Source organism: Micrasema longulum, unplaced genomic scaffold (genome assembly GCF_059751315.1).
Source record: "Micrasema longulum isolate JH-2025_06_02 unplaced genomic scaffold, ASM5975131v1 h1tg000431l, whole genome shotgun sequence".
NCBI classification, from domain to species: Eukaryota; Metazoa; Arthropoda; class Insecta; order Trichoptera; family Brachycentridae; genus Micrasema; species Micrasema longulum.
Window position 1 is genome coordinate 296,985 of NW_028277631.1, and position 20,923 is coordinate 317,907.

General features: G+C 33.7%; 1 protein-coding gene across 7 annotated transcripts in view; it reads left to right on the top strand.

The window, feature by feature from the left end:
- LOC148281617 (prominin-like protein) overlaps positions 1-20,923 on the top strand; it is a 192,185-nt gene that overhangs the window by 132,080 nt on the left and 39,182 nt on the right. For all 7 annotated transcript variants that reach the window (XM_088226445.1, XM_088226442.1, XM_088226443.1 and 4 more), the window contains exons 2-5: positions 14,384-14,525; positions 15,740-15,868; positions 18,464-18,626; positions 19,445-19,634. In XM_088226445.1, coding sequence (XP_088082571.1) covers positions 14,384-14,525; positions 15,740-15,868; positions 18,464-18,626; positions 19,445-19,634 — 624 coding nt within the window. The remainder of the gene's footprint in view (positions 1-14,383; positions 14,526-15,739; positions 15,869-18,463; positions 18,627-19,444; positions 19,635-20,923) is intronic.

The window sequence follows — 20,923 nt, forward strand, 5'->3', positions numbered from 1 at the left end:
ACAGAGTGAACGGTGCACTTAAATCAACCTTGGCAAATAAATGTTTGTCACAAGAGGCAAAATTAGCAGTTTACAACGAAGTCCTGGTCCCGACCCTGATGTATGGTAGCGAAGTACGGACCTGGAAAAACAGGAATTAAAGTAGGCCGAATGCTGTCGAAATGCGATCTCTCAGTCGAATGTGTGGTAAAACTATGTACGATAGATAATAGCACAAATGTTGAGATCCGTACATTACGTAAGGCTGAGACAAGCATTATCGACAAAATCAAGAAAGGAGCTCCGCGCTGGTTTGGATATGTAGAGCGAATGGACAGTGAAAGAACGGCTAAGAATATTTACAATGCGAATTTAAATGGATGCAGAAATAAAGGAAGACCGAGAAAGACATGGCATGACCAAATCCAACAAACACTTGAAGATGGACATGTCAAAAGTCGGAATAATCGGCGCGCGTGCATGAGAAGATGTATGAATGTAGAGGAAGTGAGATCTGTATGCAAATATAGAGGGATGTGGTATTCTGGAAACGGCGTGGTGGTTTGTTGTTGTTTAGTGAAATGTTTGACCTCAAAGTTAATGCTTTAAATATTAATAATATCATAATAATATATATCTATCAGCCGGTTAACAAATGTGATCTCTCTAGTTTTACGTTGAATGCAGACATGCTGATACTACTGACCGTTAAAAATTACGAAGTCGTGCCTTGACACAGGGGCCCCTGGCGAGGCAGGTAAAAATACTTATTCGACAAATACACATAAAATATAAAGAGTGTTGCATTTTTCGACCTACTTTCCTTTTGCAAAAACGGTATGTTTGTGTCAAAGAGCATCTTTGCATATTATTTCGTCCACTAAAAGGGACGATGTGCCCTTTGGCGCTTTGTCACCCTCCAGAGGACGGGGGAGGAAGTAATTAACGGCTCGGAACTCCCCGGGGAAAGGCTTTGCAAAGGATCTCTGCCGAGATAAAATGCTAACAGCTTTCAAATCCGAGAGAGTCACGTATAATGGGGATTTTTATATTTTGTAAAGCCAACTTTATCCAAATTTCATGCCTTTGTGTTCATGGTAATAATTACATTTATGATTTTTGTGACAAATTAGAGCTTATGTATTTTATTAAACCGATATCGATCGAACAGTGTCACATCTCTACTCGTAAGCACTTTTCAAATAAAATAGTGATTTGGATGTAGTTTTTAAATACGAGTATTATGTTTTGTAAAAATTATATGTAAATGCAATTGATTTATTTATTAAAAACGTTTATTTTTTTATTTTTTTTTACTTATTAATCATATTCCATGCATAAAATTATACATATTAATGCAGACAAAGTTGCTTTGACTATCTTACTAAGGCTATTTATTCCGTTCAAAGATAATAAAAAAAATACACAAACAGTAATCAATACATAAAAACAACAAATAAAGTTAAAAAACATAAAATTCATGGCAAATAAACATAGTGAAAACATAGTAAACAAATATATTTTTAAAAAACCCAGTAAAATACGTAGTAAACAAAAAAAACTTCATAAAAACATATTGAAAACCCAATAAAATCTATAGAAAAAACAGAGTACATAGTAAAAGACATAGTAAACAAAATATATATGCATAGCGAAAACCACATTTTAAGAAAACATAGTAAAATATGTAATTTTTTTTTTTTTTTTAAAAACAGAAGAAAAGAGTAAAAATTAATAAGAATCTTCGGAAATTCAATCAATAAAAAAAAACTATAATTACAATTAAAATAAGAAGAACATTCAACAATACGTTGATTACAGAGACACAGTTTAGTGACACAACCAGGGACGACCCTGGCCCGTGAACCATGCTAGGACAGCGTGTATATGCGTTAATTGTGTAAAAAATCCTAATGAATAGTGTAAATAAGGGGGGGGGGGGTTGTGTCCTATCACCGGGCCTGCTCGGTTTTCCTCGTTTTCTGCATCCATCAACATTCGCATCCTAAATCCTTTTAGCCGTCTTTTCGCTGTCCATTCGCTCTACATGTCCAAACCAACATAATTTAATACCCGTCTCGGCCTTACGCAATACGCGCATCTCGACATTATAAATCAATCAAAAATACAAATGCCAAAATTCTTAGTGATTTCGAGTCTTCGGGGCTCCGCCTCTTTTGCCAGTGATGTATTTATGACGCGGTGTACTGCAGTTCTGCATTCCCGGACTATTTACACAGAACTGGCATTTAGCAGGCTGCAGAGTGCAGGTAATGCGAGTATTGACGTCCGCCAATGCAATGTGCAACATTCTACCATACGTAAATATGCAATGTAATTACTACAGTAAATAATTCATTATTCTCTGTTAGCCACACTTTTTGTTTTGTTTCGTAATGAGGAAGTTCAGTGGTTTTAAAAAAAAAATATTTGTTAATAGACTGTTAAACTAAGTCAATTTTTTTTTTTTAAATTTTTATATATCGTATTATCGGCGCTACGATTTTTCAAAGTGTTGTATTTCTGAAATAACTCCGCGTGTAACGTCAGAGGTTCATTTCCGCTTATTCTCATTCGGTTCTTCCCATTGGTCCAGAAGCGACAAGCAGACCGGAAATCTTCCATAGCTCTTAGATTATAGGTTGATTCACATGAACCAGTGACGTCATTTAAAGTAGTGCGCTTTTATCAAAATATTTATTATTATTTTTTCTGTACATTTTCAAGAAACTTTGCCGTACAATTTAATGCTCTAATTTTTACCCCGCGTAAGAAAACATTTTTTGAATCCAATTTTCCGTAGGGCTGAAGTTCCTCATTGTGCTAAAATTATTACGATTAAGATTTTAAATGTTTGATTACCATTTAGTGGATTTAACAACAACGTAGGTGGAAAAATGTGTGTGTGTGCTGGTGGTTGCTAATATAATAAATATGGCGGCGATCTTTATTAAATAAAAGATCTTGATAATAGTGGACTGTATAGAATTTATTTTAAAGCACAGTGCGTTTCGTGACGACCGAAGGCTTCGAGAAAAAACGAAATAGAGAGGGATTATAGCCCTTGTGCTATCTTTATATACTATGCTTTAGTACCCACCAGAGTAATAATACTCTGTCTGGTGTGGCAGCCACCAAAATCAGTAAGAATTTAAATTAAGAACTATTAAACTAAAAACTTAACAGTATGTACGTTGTTAACGTGACTCAAGAGCGCTTTAACAAAATATTGTTTTATGATTCACTTTTTCTGCTGTATTTTCCTAAAACGTGATAAAAAAAATTCCAGTATAGTGAAGTCGGCCTCGTGGTGTAATGGTCAGCGCGTTTGTCTACCATGCGAGAGGTCTCGGGTTCTATTCCCGGCATGGTTGAAATTGAATATATATTTATTTAAAATGGTGTTTTCACACCAGAATCATAGTCCCTGGACTGGTACCTGAAGCGTAAGACTGATCATCTTACTTTTATTTAACAATTTTAGACAACGGAAAGGGAATGATGATGATAGTGAAGTTATCGTTCACTTCACGAAAGTCAACAGATGGAAGAGTTGAGGAAATGTGGATGTTCAAACATGGGCAGAATGGTGAATGTTACACAGTGTGTAAAGTGGCCACTTAAACCAGCCAATGACAGGTCATAAGCTCTGTAAATGCCTATATTCCCTTCTCAAAAATGTTTCCCCCTGTTGAAAAAAATTAAATATTTGGACATGCTCAAAACTTTGTTTACTTTAAATTTATATCAATTTTTCTACGTTCCAGTCGATAGATAGCTTGTTTTTTCTTAAAATATTAATTCATAAGCTAATTTGTAGATTCCTTCAAACCCTCATTTCCATATTGGAATCTAGCACGTGGTGAAATAAAGTAAGGTGTATTGTAACCGATATGTATCTTATAAATGTGTTGAATTGGAGTAATGAAATACCTTTCCGGGCCGATGGCCCAAAATAATTTATCATAAGTCGCGGCTCGCGCACGCGCCTTTATACTGCACGTGTCCTGTGAGACCAATGTTTAATGAATTACTAGAAATATTCCAGCAGGTGCAAAAGAGAAAGCTCGCCTCGAAATTAAAGCATTTTTTTCAGCAGTGGACAGTCTCACTTGGAAACAGAAATCAAGTAATTGGTGGTTTGACAGTTTGTCGTTCGCAATCCTAGGCATTTTTAATCCCTTAAATAATAATATTGGGTTTGGTAATGTATCCAAAATAAAACAAGTTTATTGGATTATAATGTTCCCAATTAATTAAATTAAAATGAAATAAAATTATAAAATCTGAATGTATTTTTACCTAAGTTGACATTAAACATGAATGAAACCTGTGTAAATCACCAATGTAGAGTTTCAACAATAATTTTCAAAATAAACCTGTATAAATGAAATCAATATTTTTATAGTTATTATATTAATTTTAAAGTCATACCCTTACAAATATTTTTAAATAATTGAAGGTTTTTCCCCATATAACCAAAATATTCCTCTAATGTACTCTAATTGAATTTTAATTACTCCACAAACATAAAATAGAAATTATTTTTAGTATATAAGGAAACTTTGTAAATATTTAAGCTAGTTTGTTTGAAAATGTCCTAACAAGACGAAACGCGCCACAATATACCCTTTGTATATTTTATAAAAAATAAAGTAGAATTATAATCCAATAAACTTGTTTTATTTTGGATACATTACCAAATTAAATATGGAATTCTACCAATTGTCTGCATACACAACAAATAATATTGGGGTTCGAACCGTCGCGTCAGTAGGGTCGCCGTGAGTCACATCTTGCCGGAGGGTGTGATTCTATTAAATGCTGCGAACGTCCAGTTGCATTCCACCGGCACTACTGACTAGTCCAACTCTTTAGCGTCTACGTCGCGAACCCCGGGCAATGGAGTCACACTCATAACGGTGTGATCACAGCAGATAACGAGAGGATGAAAGGCGAGTTTCTGGCGCCTCCAAACCAGAATCAACTAGCTAAGGGAAGGTAACCCCGACAGACAAATCTACCGGAAAAGGCAACGGACAACCACTCTGGTCTTCTTTTCCCAGGAATCATTATGGCGAATACATCTAACAAGCAGGTGTTATGACCTCGGAGTAGCACAGGACCAGATGCTTTTGCTGTAGTGATCGCCAGCGTCGGGGGAACCTGATAAGGCTCCGCAAGAAGAAGAAGAAACAACATTATAATCAGCAATACGATTATTTGTAATGTTTTAATCTTTTCAGACTTCAGACTTTCAGAAATCTATACTATAATCTCGTCGGGTTTCTGGAACAAGTTGGTAACTACTAATTTTCGGAAAGAGAGATGTCTTCCTAAATTGAATCAAATAATCTTTATATAAATTTTATATTTGAAGCACTTACTTTGTGGCTATTCATTATAATAAAATAATGAATAAAATATTAAAATTAGACAACTTTGAAATCTTAAAAATTAAAAAAGTGTTTCATAATAAGAAAAAAATAATAAATAACCAAATAAACAATATTTCCTTTAGTCCTCTCGTCTTGTTTCGAGCGTATTAATTTTACATTACCATCCTTACAAGACAAATCATCATCATCATTTACTCTCCGCACCTAATGGTGCATAGGGCACTGCATTGGTACTCCACTCGCAGGGCATCTTAATCATTTTTGTTACATAAGCGATCATAATAAGAAAACAATTATTAATAACCAAATAAACAATATTTCTTTTAGTCCTCTCCTGTCTAACTTCGAAAATAGTGATATCAATTTACCACCCGTGTAAGGAAAAAACGACTTGATTTATTGGGTCCACGTGTAGTGTTTAGTGAACATGATAAAAATAAAAAAGGAATCAATTCATTAGTTACGTAAACCTTGACGAAGAAGCTTCTTTGCTTTGAAACCGGTCGGTGGAAAAATAATGATGATAAACAATTTGTGGTTAAAAACAAAGTTGTTTTATTTATTTTATTGTATTATGAAAAAAAAAATTGTTTTAAAAGTTAAAACCTACTCGTACATATTATACACTGTGGTTTCATACAATGATCACGCTAACATATTGTGTAAAAAATAAATCATTAAAATATAAAAATTGGAATGTTAGATTTTTTTTTTCAATTTGAGTTGTTTATTAAACTTTCTGAATGGGAATTTGCTCTTAATTGTTTGCGACATCCGTTACGAGTTCCATGATAATTTTCCTTGTTTAAATTTCAGGAATACAATAATTGTATTTCTTATTTTTTAATCTCAGTAAGCGCATGTAATTGTTTACATTATTTTCCGTTCGCTCTTGGAACGGTAATGAGCCAATTTTGCTATCTAATCATTATGTAATTACGTTTACGGTCTTTTTACGGTCGTTTACGGTCTTATGTAATTACGTCCCCGGTATATCTGGTGTTTACAGAAACCGGTCGTTCATGTCTGTAATTTTCATACTAAGTTGTGCTTTTTTCGTTCTGACATCCACCTTAAACTTTTTATTATCTTGACCGAACATCGGCTGCTTGATGCCTTCATGGGTATTTCCTATCATACATAATAATGTTAATCGTAAATAAATGAATGATTACATATTTTTTTAATATTTAATATTGGGAATGGATTACTTACTCTTGTAATCAAATATTGTGATTTTATTTATTTATTCTCAGTTCACAAACAGTAAAAGATTTCACAATTTAACAAAATAAAAAATAATAACACTAAACATCTTTCACCAATTATATGTGAACACCGACAGTCACAAAAGAAAAATTAAAAATTGTATATAGACCATAATTTAGTTTTCATTATATTGTCATTAATGCAGTTTATTAGAATTTATATAAGATTAATTTGAATAAAATTCAATTTAAGACGGATGCAATTTAGACAATCGAATACTACTTTACTATACTATTAATAAAGTCTCGTAGTAGTAATAAGCCTTTTCAAATGCATACCAATAATAGTCACAATAAAACAAAACAAATAAAAAACAATGCGTTCTCTTATTTAGTGTATCCGTTTTATTATTGTACATGTTAGTTAGAGTAAGTATATATATATTTGGGGTGTGTGTATATGTGCATGGGTGTGTGAGTATTGTGTGTATGCGAGTGTATGTAGCAGTGGCGAACGGTGACTTTTTTTATAGGTAAGCTTTAATTTTTTTCATAATTTGTACCTGCATGTACATACACACATAAAAGTAATCTCGCAAATGAGTGGAGGCGTATAAAAAAAGTATATACAGGTACACGGATTATTTATCTATGATTTTGTGTAAAAACAACTTCATATCTCCAGCTCCAGTTTCACCTGCTGGCAACAGAAGACGCAATATCTACTTATTTTGAATCAAAATAATTTTAACCAATAACCCAACAAACAAACAACAATTAACAACTTTGCGTAATATTGAAGAGAAGTGGTCCGAGTACTGACCCTTGAGGCACTCCTGTAGACACCCGAAAGTTGGTTGAGCTTTTACCCTGGAACACGACTGCATATTCTCTTAACATTTTATACTGCAAATATTTAGGTACTAATATAAAAGAAAGTAAACATTTTATTGTAAAACGTCACTCCCATTATGTACACAAAAAAAAAATATTTTACGATATATATTTTTTTTTCTGAAAAATTAAAAAAAAAACAATACGATTAGATTTAAATTAATTTATTTATGCCAAAATACATAATTTTAACTTTACATATTACATTACATGACATAACATAACAATAACATTCATTAGAAATATTCGCAATAATATTGCAACAAAAATGTCACGTGACCGTCGTGACCGCCGCGCTGCGCCGCGCCGACCGTCAGCTTCGTTTCCTTCTAAACTGAGAATGAATAATGCAAGAAATTGACGACACCGAGCGAGGCGCCACTAGCTAAAACGCTCGGACTAAAAAACTGGCGTCATATGTCAACAGAATACTATCAAACGAAAATGGTATTTAGGAAATAACGCTCGAAATGCTACTCTTCAAATAGAGAAGCTTGAAATAATATCTGTAATCTGCAAGTGAACTTAGTGAGGAAAATATACGCACTGGGTTTTTTAATGTTAAAATACAGTATACATTTTGTATTGAAAAATAAGCTGCAATAATCGGAACCGGGCAATGCGCTGGGTGCGTATTTAGCAGCTTATATTTATTTTTTGAGGAAGATATAAACAGTGACGTTAATTTATAATAAATACAAATTATTTTATTTGTTCTCCTATAATTAAAACTACTATAAAACATTACTATTGGTAGTGAAATATAATAGTAAGCTGCGAATAATCGATTATATGGACGGTTCGCCCCTGATGTGTAGTGAATATAAGTGGACTTATTGATCAATGATTATAAACAAATAGTGATCGTCTTGAATGCTTTCACATTCAATTTAATTCAAATTTATTTATTCATATACAGGTGTTTTTATAACCCTGTCACATCCAAAACCACGATGATCAGTATGAGCAAGAAGACATATTAGCACATCAAAATAAATTCTTAGAACGAATAAATTATAACTACTACTACCATCACGCCATTTCTCCGTAGGGGTAGGCAGAGAGAATGGACCGCCACACAAGTCTATCCTGGCATACAATCCTAGCCTCTTCCACATTCATACATCTTGTCATACATGCCCTTCGGTTCTGTCTGCTTTCCACATGACCAGACTTAAGACTTTGGTTTATCTGATCATGCCACGTCTTCCTTGGTCGTCCTCGTCATATTAATATTTTTATTTTATTCGTCATATTAGTAAATTATTATTTTTTAAATATAAAAAAAACAAATGGTGGCCTTCTTCTGCAGGGGAGAAACGGGGAGGGGAGAGGGGGGAGTCTGATACACCGCTAACAACGCGGCCGCGCCCCCCTCGCTTCTCCCCTTCAGAAGTAAGCCACTATTTGTTTTTTTTCATATATATACTTTTTTAAATTATTCGTTGTAAAAAATATTTTAATGTGCTAATATGTCTTCTTGCCCATACTGATCATCGTGGTTTCGGATAAAAATAATAATAATATTTGTCTGATTTATATAGCGCCATTTTTGTGAAAAATCACCTCAAGGGCGCTTTACAATTGTATACCTAAACTTACATTCTAACTAAACTAAAGTGATATATTATATTTCCAGATTTAAAATTGAGGGTATGATAGTCTAAAGAAGTGGGATTTTAGTTGGGATCAGAACTGACTGGTACTGTCGATGATTCGTAAGTTGGTTCCAGGCAGAGGGGCCGACAGCGGCAAAAGCACAATCTCCAAATCTAGTGTTTGGGGAGCGCCGGATTTCGACAAGTTTTCCTCTTCCTGAATCAAATGCTGACCTAAGAGTAGATTTTCTTTGACATGTATTTTCCCTAATACAAAGGTCCGATAGGTATTTTGGAGCCATTTCATGAAGGGATTTAAATGATGTCCAGCAACGCTTGTATTTTATTCTCTCTGGGCTTTTTAACCAGTGCAAATCTCGAATATGTGAGATGTGAGAATATTTTTGTACTCCGTAATAAGCCTTGCTGCTGCATTGAAAACAGATTGAAGTTTGTTAGTTTGGTATTTTGGAAGATTTGCGTATATTTCATTACCGTAATCTAGACGCAAAACGACATCAGCATTTACAAGAGCTTTAGTTGCATCTATAGGAATATTTCTCCGCACGGATTTGATCTGTCGGATATGGAAGAATTATTGACCTGAGAATGAAGAGAAAGATCTGAATCTAAATGGACAGTAGTAATGAGGATATGATTTAATTTGAACAGTACTGAAATGATAATATGTTTTGCTCCACATTTTGTAGAACAAATATTTTTTTTAAATTGGGTGGACATACTGGCGTTTGATATTTATCAACTCATATATGGAAGGATTTATTGAAAAATACACCATAACACCCAAGTTTTTTTTCTCACAACTGACTGTTTAACCAACTGCGCCACGGTGCTTATCTAATGCCGCTGATGAAGTGATAAGATAGTAAAAACTACAATACCCGTTACAGGACCTTGACCCAGAATGACAGTCGGAAGTATGAAGCTCGTGATTATTTTTCCTTGTTCACGATTCACGACTATTGCCGACATAGTGCACTCTGGCGATGGCGTCCGGCTGCCGGTTTAGATTTTCTTACATTTTGGAGTTCACGGTTTCTATTGTCGTATTAAATATTACTAATAAACTTAAGAGACTAACGTATATATTCAAAACAATTCGAAATATAATTAATGTACAGGAACTTTTAAAGATTTACTTTGCATTGTGCCAATCAATTTTGGAGTACGGTATAATCGGTTGGGGTGGTGCGAGTGACACAGTTTTAAATAGTGTATTTGTTGCACAAAAATCCATCATTAAAATAATACTCAGAGTCCCGATACATACATCTACTGAAGAAATATTCTATAAATCACAACTTATGACACCAAAACAATTACACGCTAAAACAATACTCACTTATAGATTCAAAAACTACTCTTACTCAAATATAAGACATAGCCCCCACAATACATCACATTAAAATAAAATAATCACTAGATCCTCAACACATAGACAACTTAAACAAATACAAACTAAAACCACTTTCGGACAAAGAGATTTTGAGTATTATGCAATTAAAATATATAACCTACTTCCACTATCTATTAAAACAATTAGTAACGAGAAAATGTTTAAAAAGGCCATAAAAAAATGGATAGTGGAGCTAGGTAGAAGTAAAATGAATCATTCGCCCATACCAATATTGAATTAACTGCTCCACAAGTGTATAGCTTATGTTAGGTTTTTCTTATTTTCATTGTGTGTTTTGTAATATAAATAATATAGATGTACATAAATACTTTGTTTTTAAAACTTTCTGAATATTTGTCAATTATCTTCGTTTTTTAAAGTTAGTCTTCTTTGTTTATTCTCAAATGTAATTTAAAAAAGTATATTGTTAAGTGTCCTCAGCACGGGAAACCCCAGTGAGGTCACATTATTTTTATTATTAATTATAGTTTGTAAGCAAAAAATATGAATAAATACATAAATACCTTTCTTTTGTTTCCTATCAAATCTGCAGTAAGCAATTATCTAATTATTCTAATTGATTTACAGTATTTATGAATGAATCGGTGATTGTTTCAATCTGATTACCTAAGCATAAACATTGATAACACTGAAATTGCCGGAAATTACCTCTGAAATAAACAAAAAACAGCTTCCGTATAAAAATATTGAGTCTCGTAAAATAATGTGATTTTTCACTATTATTTGTCAAAATATCCTATTAGACTATCTTCTGGCGTAAAATGTATTTTTTTAAATGGTTTTTCGAGTTGACGGCTTCCGTGATACATTTGTCACGCGCTAAACAATTCCGGGTTCGATTCCCGGTGGTTTTTTCATTCCATATGGCTAAACTGTTGCTTTATGTATTTTCAAAATTACATTATACAGGGTGTTCTTTTAACCCTGTCGCATCCGAAACCACGATGATCATCATGGGCAAGATGACACATTAGCATATTGAAAAAAATATTTAGAACAAAGAAAATTTTAAAAAATAAAATATTTTAATAAACAAATAGTTGCTTACTTCCGAGGGGAGCGCGGCGCAGTATCAGTCTCTCCCCGCCCCCTCCCCCCTCCTCGTTTCACCCCTGCAGAAGTAAGCAACCATTTGCTTTTTTTATAGAGTTTTTTAAAAATTTTATTATTTCAAAAAAAATATTTTAATGTGCCAATATGTCTTCTTGCTCATGCTGATCATCGTGGTTTCGGATGTGACAGGGTTTAATGAACATCCTGTATATATTATATACGTAAAGTAAGATATCAAATATTTCGTTAGCAATTAATTATCTCACACCAGCTTTGGAATCAAAACGCTGTTGAATAATTTATTAATAATAATATAAATGTCATCCTTTTTTATTTTATTTTTCTATCTACCTTGTTAGTAGATACTCTGATAAATCTTTCTCCATGGGTTTTTTTGTAAGAATTATTTTCGTGTTCGGACTGATATAAAAAAATCCCTGCTGAGTCCAAACATTGAAATTAGTCATTATCATCATCATGCGTTTATCCGCACCTGATGGTGCATAGGGCACTTCATTGCACATAATGCAATGGTTATCTGTTACATCAAGATAAGATTAAATTTGTTAAAACTTAACGATAGAAGAACAATTATAGACCCTTTAAATTGATTAAAAATTGTAAATTCTATATGGGATTGCCCAAAACTGTTATCTCTCATCAACTTCAGGGTGCCTGGGCCCCGATTACAATGGGAAGTTAACATTTATCTTCAATTTTATCTACAAAGTAAAATTAAGTTTTCTGTATGAAAAGCAAAATATGCAAACATTTTTTTCTTCTAAATATGTTCAATTATAGGTTACCGACGAAGACGCTTTATATGTTCATGCAATTATACTAATTTCCGTACAAATATCGGTTTTTATTTATAGACAGTCGAAGATAACTGTTAACTTTTCATTGTAATCGGGGCCTTGGGCCCGTAAGTTAACATTTGTTATCTTTAATTTTATCTACAAAATAAAATAAATTTTTCCATATGAAAAATATATTATCGATACAATGTTCAATCACCGGTTACCGATGAAGATACTTTAGATTTTCATACAAATATACACATTTTCGTGCATAAATATCGATTTTATTTATACTGTCTCGATATGTACCGTTGAAGCGTTTGTAATCGCGCCCCGGATTGCTGCTAAAATGGTTTAATTCTTTATAGGGGTCTGGGTTCGTATATAGACCTTATTGTACAGCCTACCCTTACATACAACTGGTATATTTACCCTACCCACTTCGATTTCTAGGAAACCTTTGTGTAATACCCTTTTCACCTTTTGTAGCTAAATAATCAATGGCACACATTTTCTTTCTTCATTTCGTAGAATTGATATGATATTTTTTTCACATTATGTTGTTTTTATTTTTGTTAGTGGATTACCTACTTAATTTTTGTTTATATCAGGAATGTGAACATATCAAATGTTGGATTAATTGACACGCATGCATGGTAAGATTTATAAATGTAAATAAAGCAAGCGAGATATTAATTTATTTAAAGAAAGTGTTGTGGAATTTTACCCCTTTTCTACCCTTATAGAAAAATAGTGTGATGGTTGTTTGTTTGATTTTAAGCTGTCAATGCGGATTTTTTATTTTTTGAATTTTTTTTTATTTAAAAATTTATTTATTAATGCTTACCGATTGCATTCATTTTACAAACAAAAAAAACATGTATAATTCATACCCTGTTGTTGATAATAATATTTTTTACATCATTTTTCGGAAAATCGAATAGTTTTTACAAACCGGTTGAAATATTTTTTTTAATTTTTTATTTGTTTATTTTTCCATACATATATTAAAATTTTAATTACAAAAATACACTTAGCAAAATGCATCTTAAAATTAAGTTATAACATAATTTGGAAATAATTCCCACCAAGACTTCAGCGTCTGAGCGTGGGCCATTCATTTTTTAATGATTTATAAGTTTATAGCAAGTAAATATGGTATGACATGACCATGAAAAGAAAAACAAGATTAACATATGCTGATATTATAAAAACAGGATTTATTTGCAGTATGCATTTGATTTTTATTTTTTAAAAGATGTTCCTGTCATGCTAATCCAAGACCTCAAACCTGCTTTAAACTGTATCGGTGATTTAATGTTTTGTAGTTCCTTAGGTAGAAGATTGAAGGATCTTGAACCAACATGTAAAGAGTGTCTCTGTGCAAACTTAGTTCTGCATCCTAGAACTGACAGTACACCATCGGATCTACTGCTTATCCGATTTAAATTATTTCTAAATAATTCCCTGTTTAAGTGAACATATTTCAGGCACTGAAATAAATATAATTTTCTAAAACTAAGGAGTCCACTTTCTACGTATAGTTCATTACTAAGAAATAGTCTATGTTTTTTGTGCATTATCTTAATTATTCTTTTCTGTGCAATTTCTACTGAGCGACTTTGCACGTCCAAGACTCCTCCCCATCCTATTCTACTATATGTTATTGAAGATTGAATTAAAGCATAATATACTATTTTTTATTTTTCTTTGGCTAAAGTATTTTTCAGTCTTTGGAAAACATAAAAACATCATATCTGAGTTTGTCTGTTAGTTTAGCTACACGTTTTTCCCATTTTAGCCTATAATCTATGTGGATACCCAAATATTTATAGCTTTCCCCTGAACTTATTTTGCAGCACTTATTACAGATATATATCTCAATTACAAAGTCAATGTTTCGAACATAAATAATGAAATATTTTATATATTTTTTTCCTTTTGACAGCAGTTTTCCCTTTGTCTCGCATGTTTTCATATTTGTAATCTCACCAATTGATTTGTTTCATTCCAGGTTTACTGGAAGTTCACGATGGACACATAGAGCTGGCGGGAGACCTGGCGGAGGAATGGCAAACCGTGGCCACTCACTACGCGGGGATCCTTGCCCTGGTCATAGTGGTCCTGCTTATGGCAATCCTGCTCCCCATCATCGGGTGAGTTCGTAGTATAGACCCCTTTCAAGGCTTTGCTACAAAAATTAAATAAAGCCAATACGCTGTCTGACCCGGTTAAACCTGAGGGTGTTGGAGCACTCGCCCCCTACCCGATAGCCCGGTACTTAAAGGATCAGTAGCTCAATCACAAATAACTATCGACGTGCTTAAAAACATGCTAAGCATTTGAGCGATCACAATGAACAATAGTGAATATTGCTTAAGTTATCGCAGTCATAAGTCAACGCGTGTGTAATCTGTAAGTCAACGCTCGTGTCGGTTTGTTTTTTGTTTTCCTCGTAAATAAATACAGTTCATTGGCGAAAAATCGGTGTTAACTATAAAAAATAATACAATTTTTAAATTTATTTCAACAGAGAGGGAAAATATTTTTGAGAAGGGAATATGGAAGTCTAGGCATTTACAGGACTTATGACCTGTCATTGGCTGGTTTAAGTGGCCACTTTACACACTGTAACATTCACCATTACTTCACAAAATTCAACAGATGGAAGAGTTGAGGAAATGTGGATGTTTAAACATGGGCAGAATGGTGAATGTTACACAGAGTGTAAAGCGGCCACTTAACCAGCCAATGATAGGTCATATGCCCTGTAAATGCCTAGACTTCTATATTCCCTTCTCAAAAATGTTTTCCCTCTCTGTTTAATAAATTTAAATATGAATAACTCGCTAGGGAGGAAATCCAGCCAGTCTGCAAGCATTTGGACACACTCAAACAATGTTGAATAATACAATATATTGCATTTGCAAAAGTAGTATCTAATACAAAAAAGTTAAAATTAAATTACAATTACTATGCCGACTGCTTTTATTGACATTTGGCTTGCCGACCGCCGCGCCGGCTAAATGCAATAAATAAAAAATAAATGAATTAAAATATGAGTTTTGGAATATTTTCCATATTTACACTGGTGAAATTGAAATATGTGATCGCGCAGCAGGATTATACGTCGCGAAACGTAAATATTTTGACATTTAATATTAGGTGTTCACGGATGTTGCATTGTGATCGCGAATACGATAAACAACCATGGTGAGAAATTGTTATCACGTCGCTTATTAGCATGTCGATAGTTATTTGTGATTGAGCTACTGGTTGAATATTTCAGTAATAAAAACACTACGCGTCCATTTTTAATAGTGGCCGTCTAATCTATGAGCAAATCTTTAATGTGATTGTAAAATTTCAGATTTTGTTTCTGCTGCTGTCGCTGTGCCGGCAAATGTGGGGCGCGGTCGCAACCCTTCGACAAGAAACACGACAAATGCCGGAAGTTCATGCTCGCCACATTCCTCATCTGCATCACAACCCTCTTTATGTACGTAAACCATTTCCCCGTTGCGGTGAATACAGCCTGGGCATTCTGCTAAAAACCATTAAGTCTAATTTAAATTTTATTAAATGCAAAAAGCACCACTCGCTTAGTTTAGAAGATCGCCGTCTACTATTAGCCATGGGGGTCCTGCATGACATACTCAGTGGACGCCTTGATAGTCCGGCTCTTATGTCGGAGTTATCATTAAATGTCCCCGGCTACCGCACCCGTCACACGTCGAGCTCTCTATTACATGTGCCAGCAGTTCGTACGAACTATGCCCAGAACTCTCCACTTATACGTTTTGCTCGTGAATATAATTTGAACTTTCCCCTTATTGATCCATTCGATTGTAAAAAAAATAACATTTAAAATGCGCGTCTTAAAAGATACTTTTTTGTCTTATACCTTGTTTTAATAATAAAGTCTTATTTTATTTTATTTTATCTCTAATTCTTAATATTTTACATATATTTATATTTTCGACACTTGACACTTGTGCAATATTTACACACATGTCCACCCTCATTCCATTATAACACCCACTCACCCACCCTCTCACTCACTTACACTCACACAAACACACTAGTATGTATTGTACGTGTATTTAATGTATTTCTGTGGATATCTGTCATTGGTTTTATTCTCTGTATATTTTATTTGTTATATTTTTGTTACATGTATTACTGTTGATATCCCCAATAATTTTTTTTTTTTTTTTTTTTTTAATTACCAGTTTCGAGATATTTGATGTTAAAAGTTTGATGGGCACTAACAATTAATTTTGTAACTAAACGTTATAAAGTCAATTATGAAAAATGCTTCATTGATCTATCAACTACAATAAAAAAGTTTTAATTAGTAGAGTAGTGGAATAAAAAAGACGAACTTGACGGTCCTACGTATACTATCAAAACTGCTGATTCGATTTACCAGAGTTGGCGCGTTCGCAAAACTTACACAAACGCATTTAAAATCTACAGGATGTTGATTTTAAATTTATTTATTGATATATTATTTTTAATAGTTTTTAGTTCATTAAAAACATTTTTTTTTTAGCAAGTGTGGTAAATATTTGTCTTTAGATCTTTTTTAATTTTTACCTTATTTTAGTTTTGTTTTGCTTTAAAATCGAAAAATCGCAGTAAATTAATTTTCATCATCATCATCATTCCCTTTCCACACCTAATGGTGCATAGGGCACTGCATCGGTACACCAATCGCAGCGTATCTTGATCATTTTTGTTACATGAAGGTAAGATGATCAGTCTTACGCTTCAGATACCAGTCCAGGGACTATGAAATGAACGCAGTTATGCAGAAAGCAGCCAGTCCACAATTTCGTGAAAATTAGATATTTATGTTATCGGGTGCAGTAAGGTCAATTCTATGTTCTGCTAACATCAGTCAGACCGCATAAAAAAAATTGTATATATCACCTTTCGAAAACGGTGTCGATCACAAAAACAGCATTTCTCAATTTACAGAAAACACCCACAGCACTAAAAAAAGCTTACGGTACTTAAAAATCATTAAAACTGTTCAAATACACAATAAGATTCTTGTTTGTATTATTTAAAAAAAAACTAATGTATTCATTGTTTATCATTTGTTAAAGTCAAAAACATTCCAACTGTTGTGTAGATTAAATTATTAAGTCTTTTCACAAAGGTGTTATTATCTCAGTTTCACTTTTCTATGGCTGGCTGCTTTCCGCGTAACTACGTTCAAATATTCTAGTGTGAAAACACCCTTTTAAATAAATATTTTTTATCAACCATTTTAGGAATCGAACCCAAGACCTCTTGCATGGCAGGCAAACGCGCTGACCGTTACACCACGAGGCCGACGATGAATTTTACGATGAATGTTGAATTTTTCTTGTCAGGAAAAAAAGTCACTTGTCAATTAATGATATTAATTATTGAATGGCCAATGGCCCACTAGATGGCCCATCTCTGTAGCTTTCTCTTTCTATCGCGCTGATATTTGAGAGAAAGCGATACCCCCCCGCTTGTCCCCACTTACCCCTCAACCCGAAAGATGCAGTTTAATTGGCCATGGTCAGGAGGAAGCAATAGATCCATCTTACACCATTGACAAGTAAAATTCATGAAGTCATTTAGTGACTTTTGCCTGCAAAATTTATATCGATTTCAACAAGTAAAATTCATAATTAATTTTACTTCTCACTAAAAATCGAAATAATGTAATTAATGATTTTTGTGTGATTTTATTTTATTGTACCGCCACTTTAGGCAGATAATGACTTTTGCATATCAAACATTGAATGTAGATAATGAATTTTGTACACTCAACTAATTTTTGCTCAATATTGCAAATAATGAGTTTTACCTCTAAGCAGCCGATATGATCAAGTTACACTACATTTGGTTTTCCAATGTAGCGCCCTATGCACCGCCGGATGCGGAAAGTGGGATGATAATATTTTTGATGGCGTTTTGCAATTTTCTGAAATTTTATATTAAACTCTAATTTTTTTTTAGTAGTTGTTTCACTTGGTGCACGTTAAATTTGACTGTTGGCGCAGTAAGATTTCTTGTGTATAGCAATTCCTCTAATCTAATGATGTTGCAGGTTCGGGTTGGTGTGCACGTTCGTGACCAACTCGCGCATGAACGAGGGCGTGCACACGCTCCCGGACACGGCGCGCGCGGGGCTGAGCGACTCGCGCACGTACCTCAGGACCACCAACCAGCACATGCACACGCTGCTCACAGACAACTACAACGAGCTGCAGGCGAGTCCTGGAAAATTATTTTATACAATTAAATGCTTTAATTCGCTATTACAGTTATTAATTAACACCTTCGCGGCTATAGCCGTCAAATTTATGTCTCTCATTTAGGTAATGACTGTTATAATTGTCAGAATTGTCTCTCATTTAGGATATGACTGCTATAACCGTCAAAATTGTGTCTCTCATTTAGGAAATGACTGCTATAATCGTCAGAATTGTCTCTCATTTAGGATATGACTGCTATAATCGTCAAAATTGTGTCTCTCATTTAGGAAATGACTACTATAATCGTCAGAATTGTCTCTCAATTAGGAAATGACTGCTATAGTCGTCAGAATTGTGTCTCAATTAGGAAATGACTGCTATAATCGTCAGAATTGTCTCTCAATTAGGAAATGACTGCTATAGTCGTCAGAATTGTGTCTCTCATTTAGGAAATGACTGCTATAATAGTCAGAATTGTCTCTTATTTAGGAAATGACTGCTATAGTCATAAAAACTGTGTCTTATATTTATGAAACGAATGCTATAGTCATCAAAATTGTGTCTCTAATTTAGGAAATGACTGCTATAGTTGTTAAAATTGTGTCTCTTATTTATGAAAAAAACTGATACAGTTGTTAAAATTGTGTCTCTGTGTAATCTAAAACTGAAAGAAAGGATAGTCAAATAAAAGTACAAATTTGAAAGATACTTAAGAATTTTTCATTTAATGAGTAATTTGACTATTTATAATGAGAGGGCTGCAGCAGTTACAAACGCCATCAAATGTAATTGATGATTTGAAGATGCTAATGCTAATTTGTTGACTTGTGCAGGCCAGCCTGCTGAACATGCTGAAGACTGGGGGGGCACGAGTGTCGGACCAACTTGCCGAGTTCTCCAAGGCTGTGTCGGTGACCACTCTCAACACCATGGTGCACGACCTCGGCCAGGTGAAGAAGAACCTCATTCAAATCAGGAACGTTACCAACCTGCTTAGGGATAATGCTTCCCAACTCAACGATGGTAAGTCTCTGCTCATCATGCTTTGTCTAATATTTCAACATCAATTCAGCACAGTAAAATTGTTGATTGGGCATAATTTTCCAATGTCATATGATTTACGTAATCTTTAAGTATAATTGTAAATTCAAACTAAAATTCTGTAAAATTATAACAGAGGTAAATTTACAAATTAGCTCTTCTGGAATATTAATGTTTTCAACATAATATCTATTGATTTATTTGTTATTTACAACATATCATTAAGTAATAATTACTACAACTAGATCAATTCAAAATCAGTATTTCTGAGTTAACCATTATATACATGTATTTGTATCTTCCTCCATGAACGCTACAAATAAGCAAGTCTTGATGCATTCAAATCATAATTTGATTTAAATGCATCACAAAACAACAACAAAAATAAACATAAAATACTGAACAAATGAAGTGAATGAAAAATCATGCCGACGATGCAAAATAATTTATGTCCAATGCAGAGGTTAAATTAATAGTACCTACATATTATGAGAATAAACTGAAAACTCATGGAGTTCAATGCCATATCAATAAACGCAATCATCCATTCAAATTAAAAATTTTACACTGGGAACAAAATATTATATATTGTGTTTTAAATTTACAAAGTTTATTTTTAAAACATAAATATCTTTAGCATATTGGTTTTCAAGCTCCAGAGGGGATTTTGCAGGTGAGGCAAATAAGGCTCCACCTCACTGAAAAATCATACTGCCACATTCACAGTTTGATGCGTTGAATAAAAAGCTTTAATATAAAAACATTTCAACGTAAAACCAACCCTAACGCACGGGCATTGCACATAACATCTTCATTATTTATTAATTTAGTCCCACTCCTTCAGACAACATGTGCTGCAAGCAAAAAACCTCTTTATTTTAATGTACGTAAGGGTGAATTTGGAGTACATTTATATCGGTTAGGCGGAAAGTAAACGAGCCTCAAATGTTAAGAGAAAACATACTCTCCGGACGTCACAATCGAGTGAGTTTTGACCTTGGGGGATTGTTTTGACCACAATTCAATGATGTATATAAGTGAAAGGAAGGGAGCAGCGCGCGGAGTATTCTTATTGAGGTTAAATGAGAAAGATGGATTACAATTAAAGTTATTTATTAAGTAGTTTCACACGAGTTACATCCTATTATTTTGTACAGAAGGAGTTTACAATAGCGAACACTGGCGGAGAGCTGGTGGTCGGGCGACACGAAATGCCAATATGAAATGTAATGAGTTCTTCTGATGCACGGCGTTACATATCTCTTCCAAGG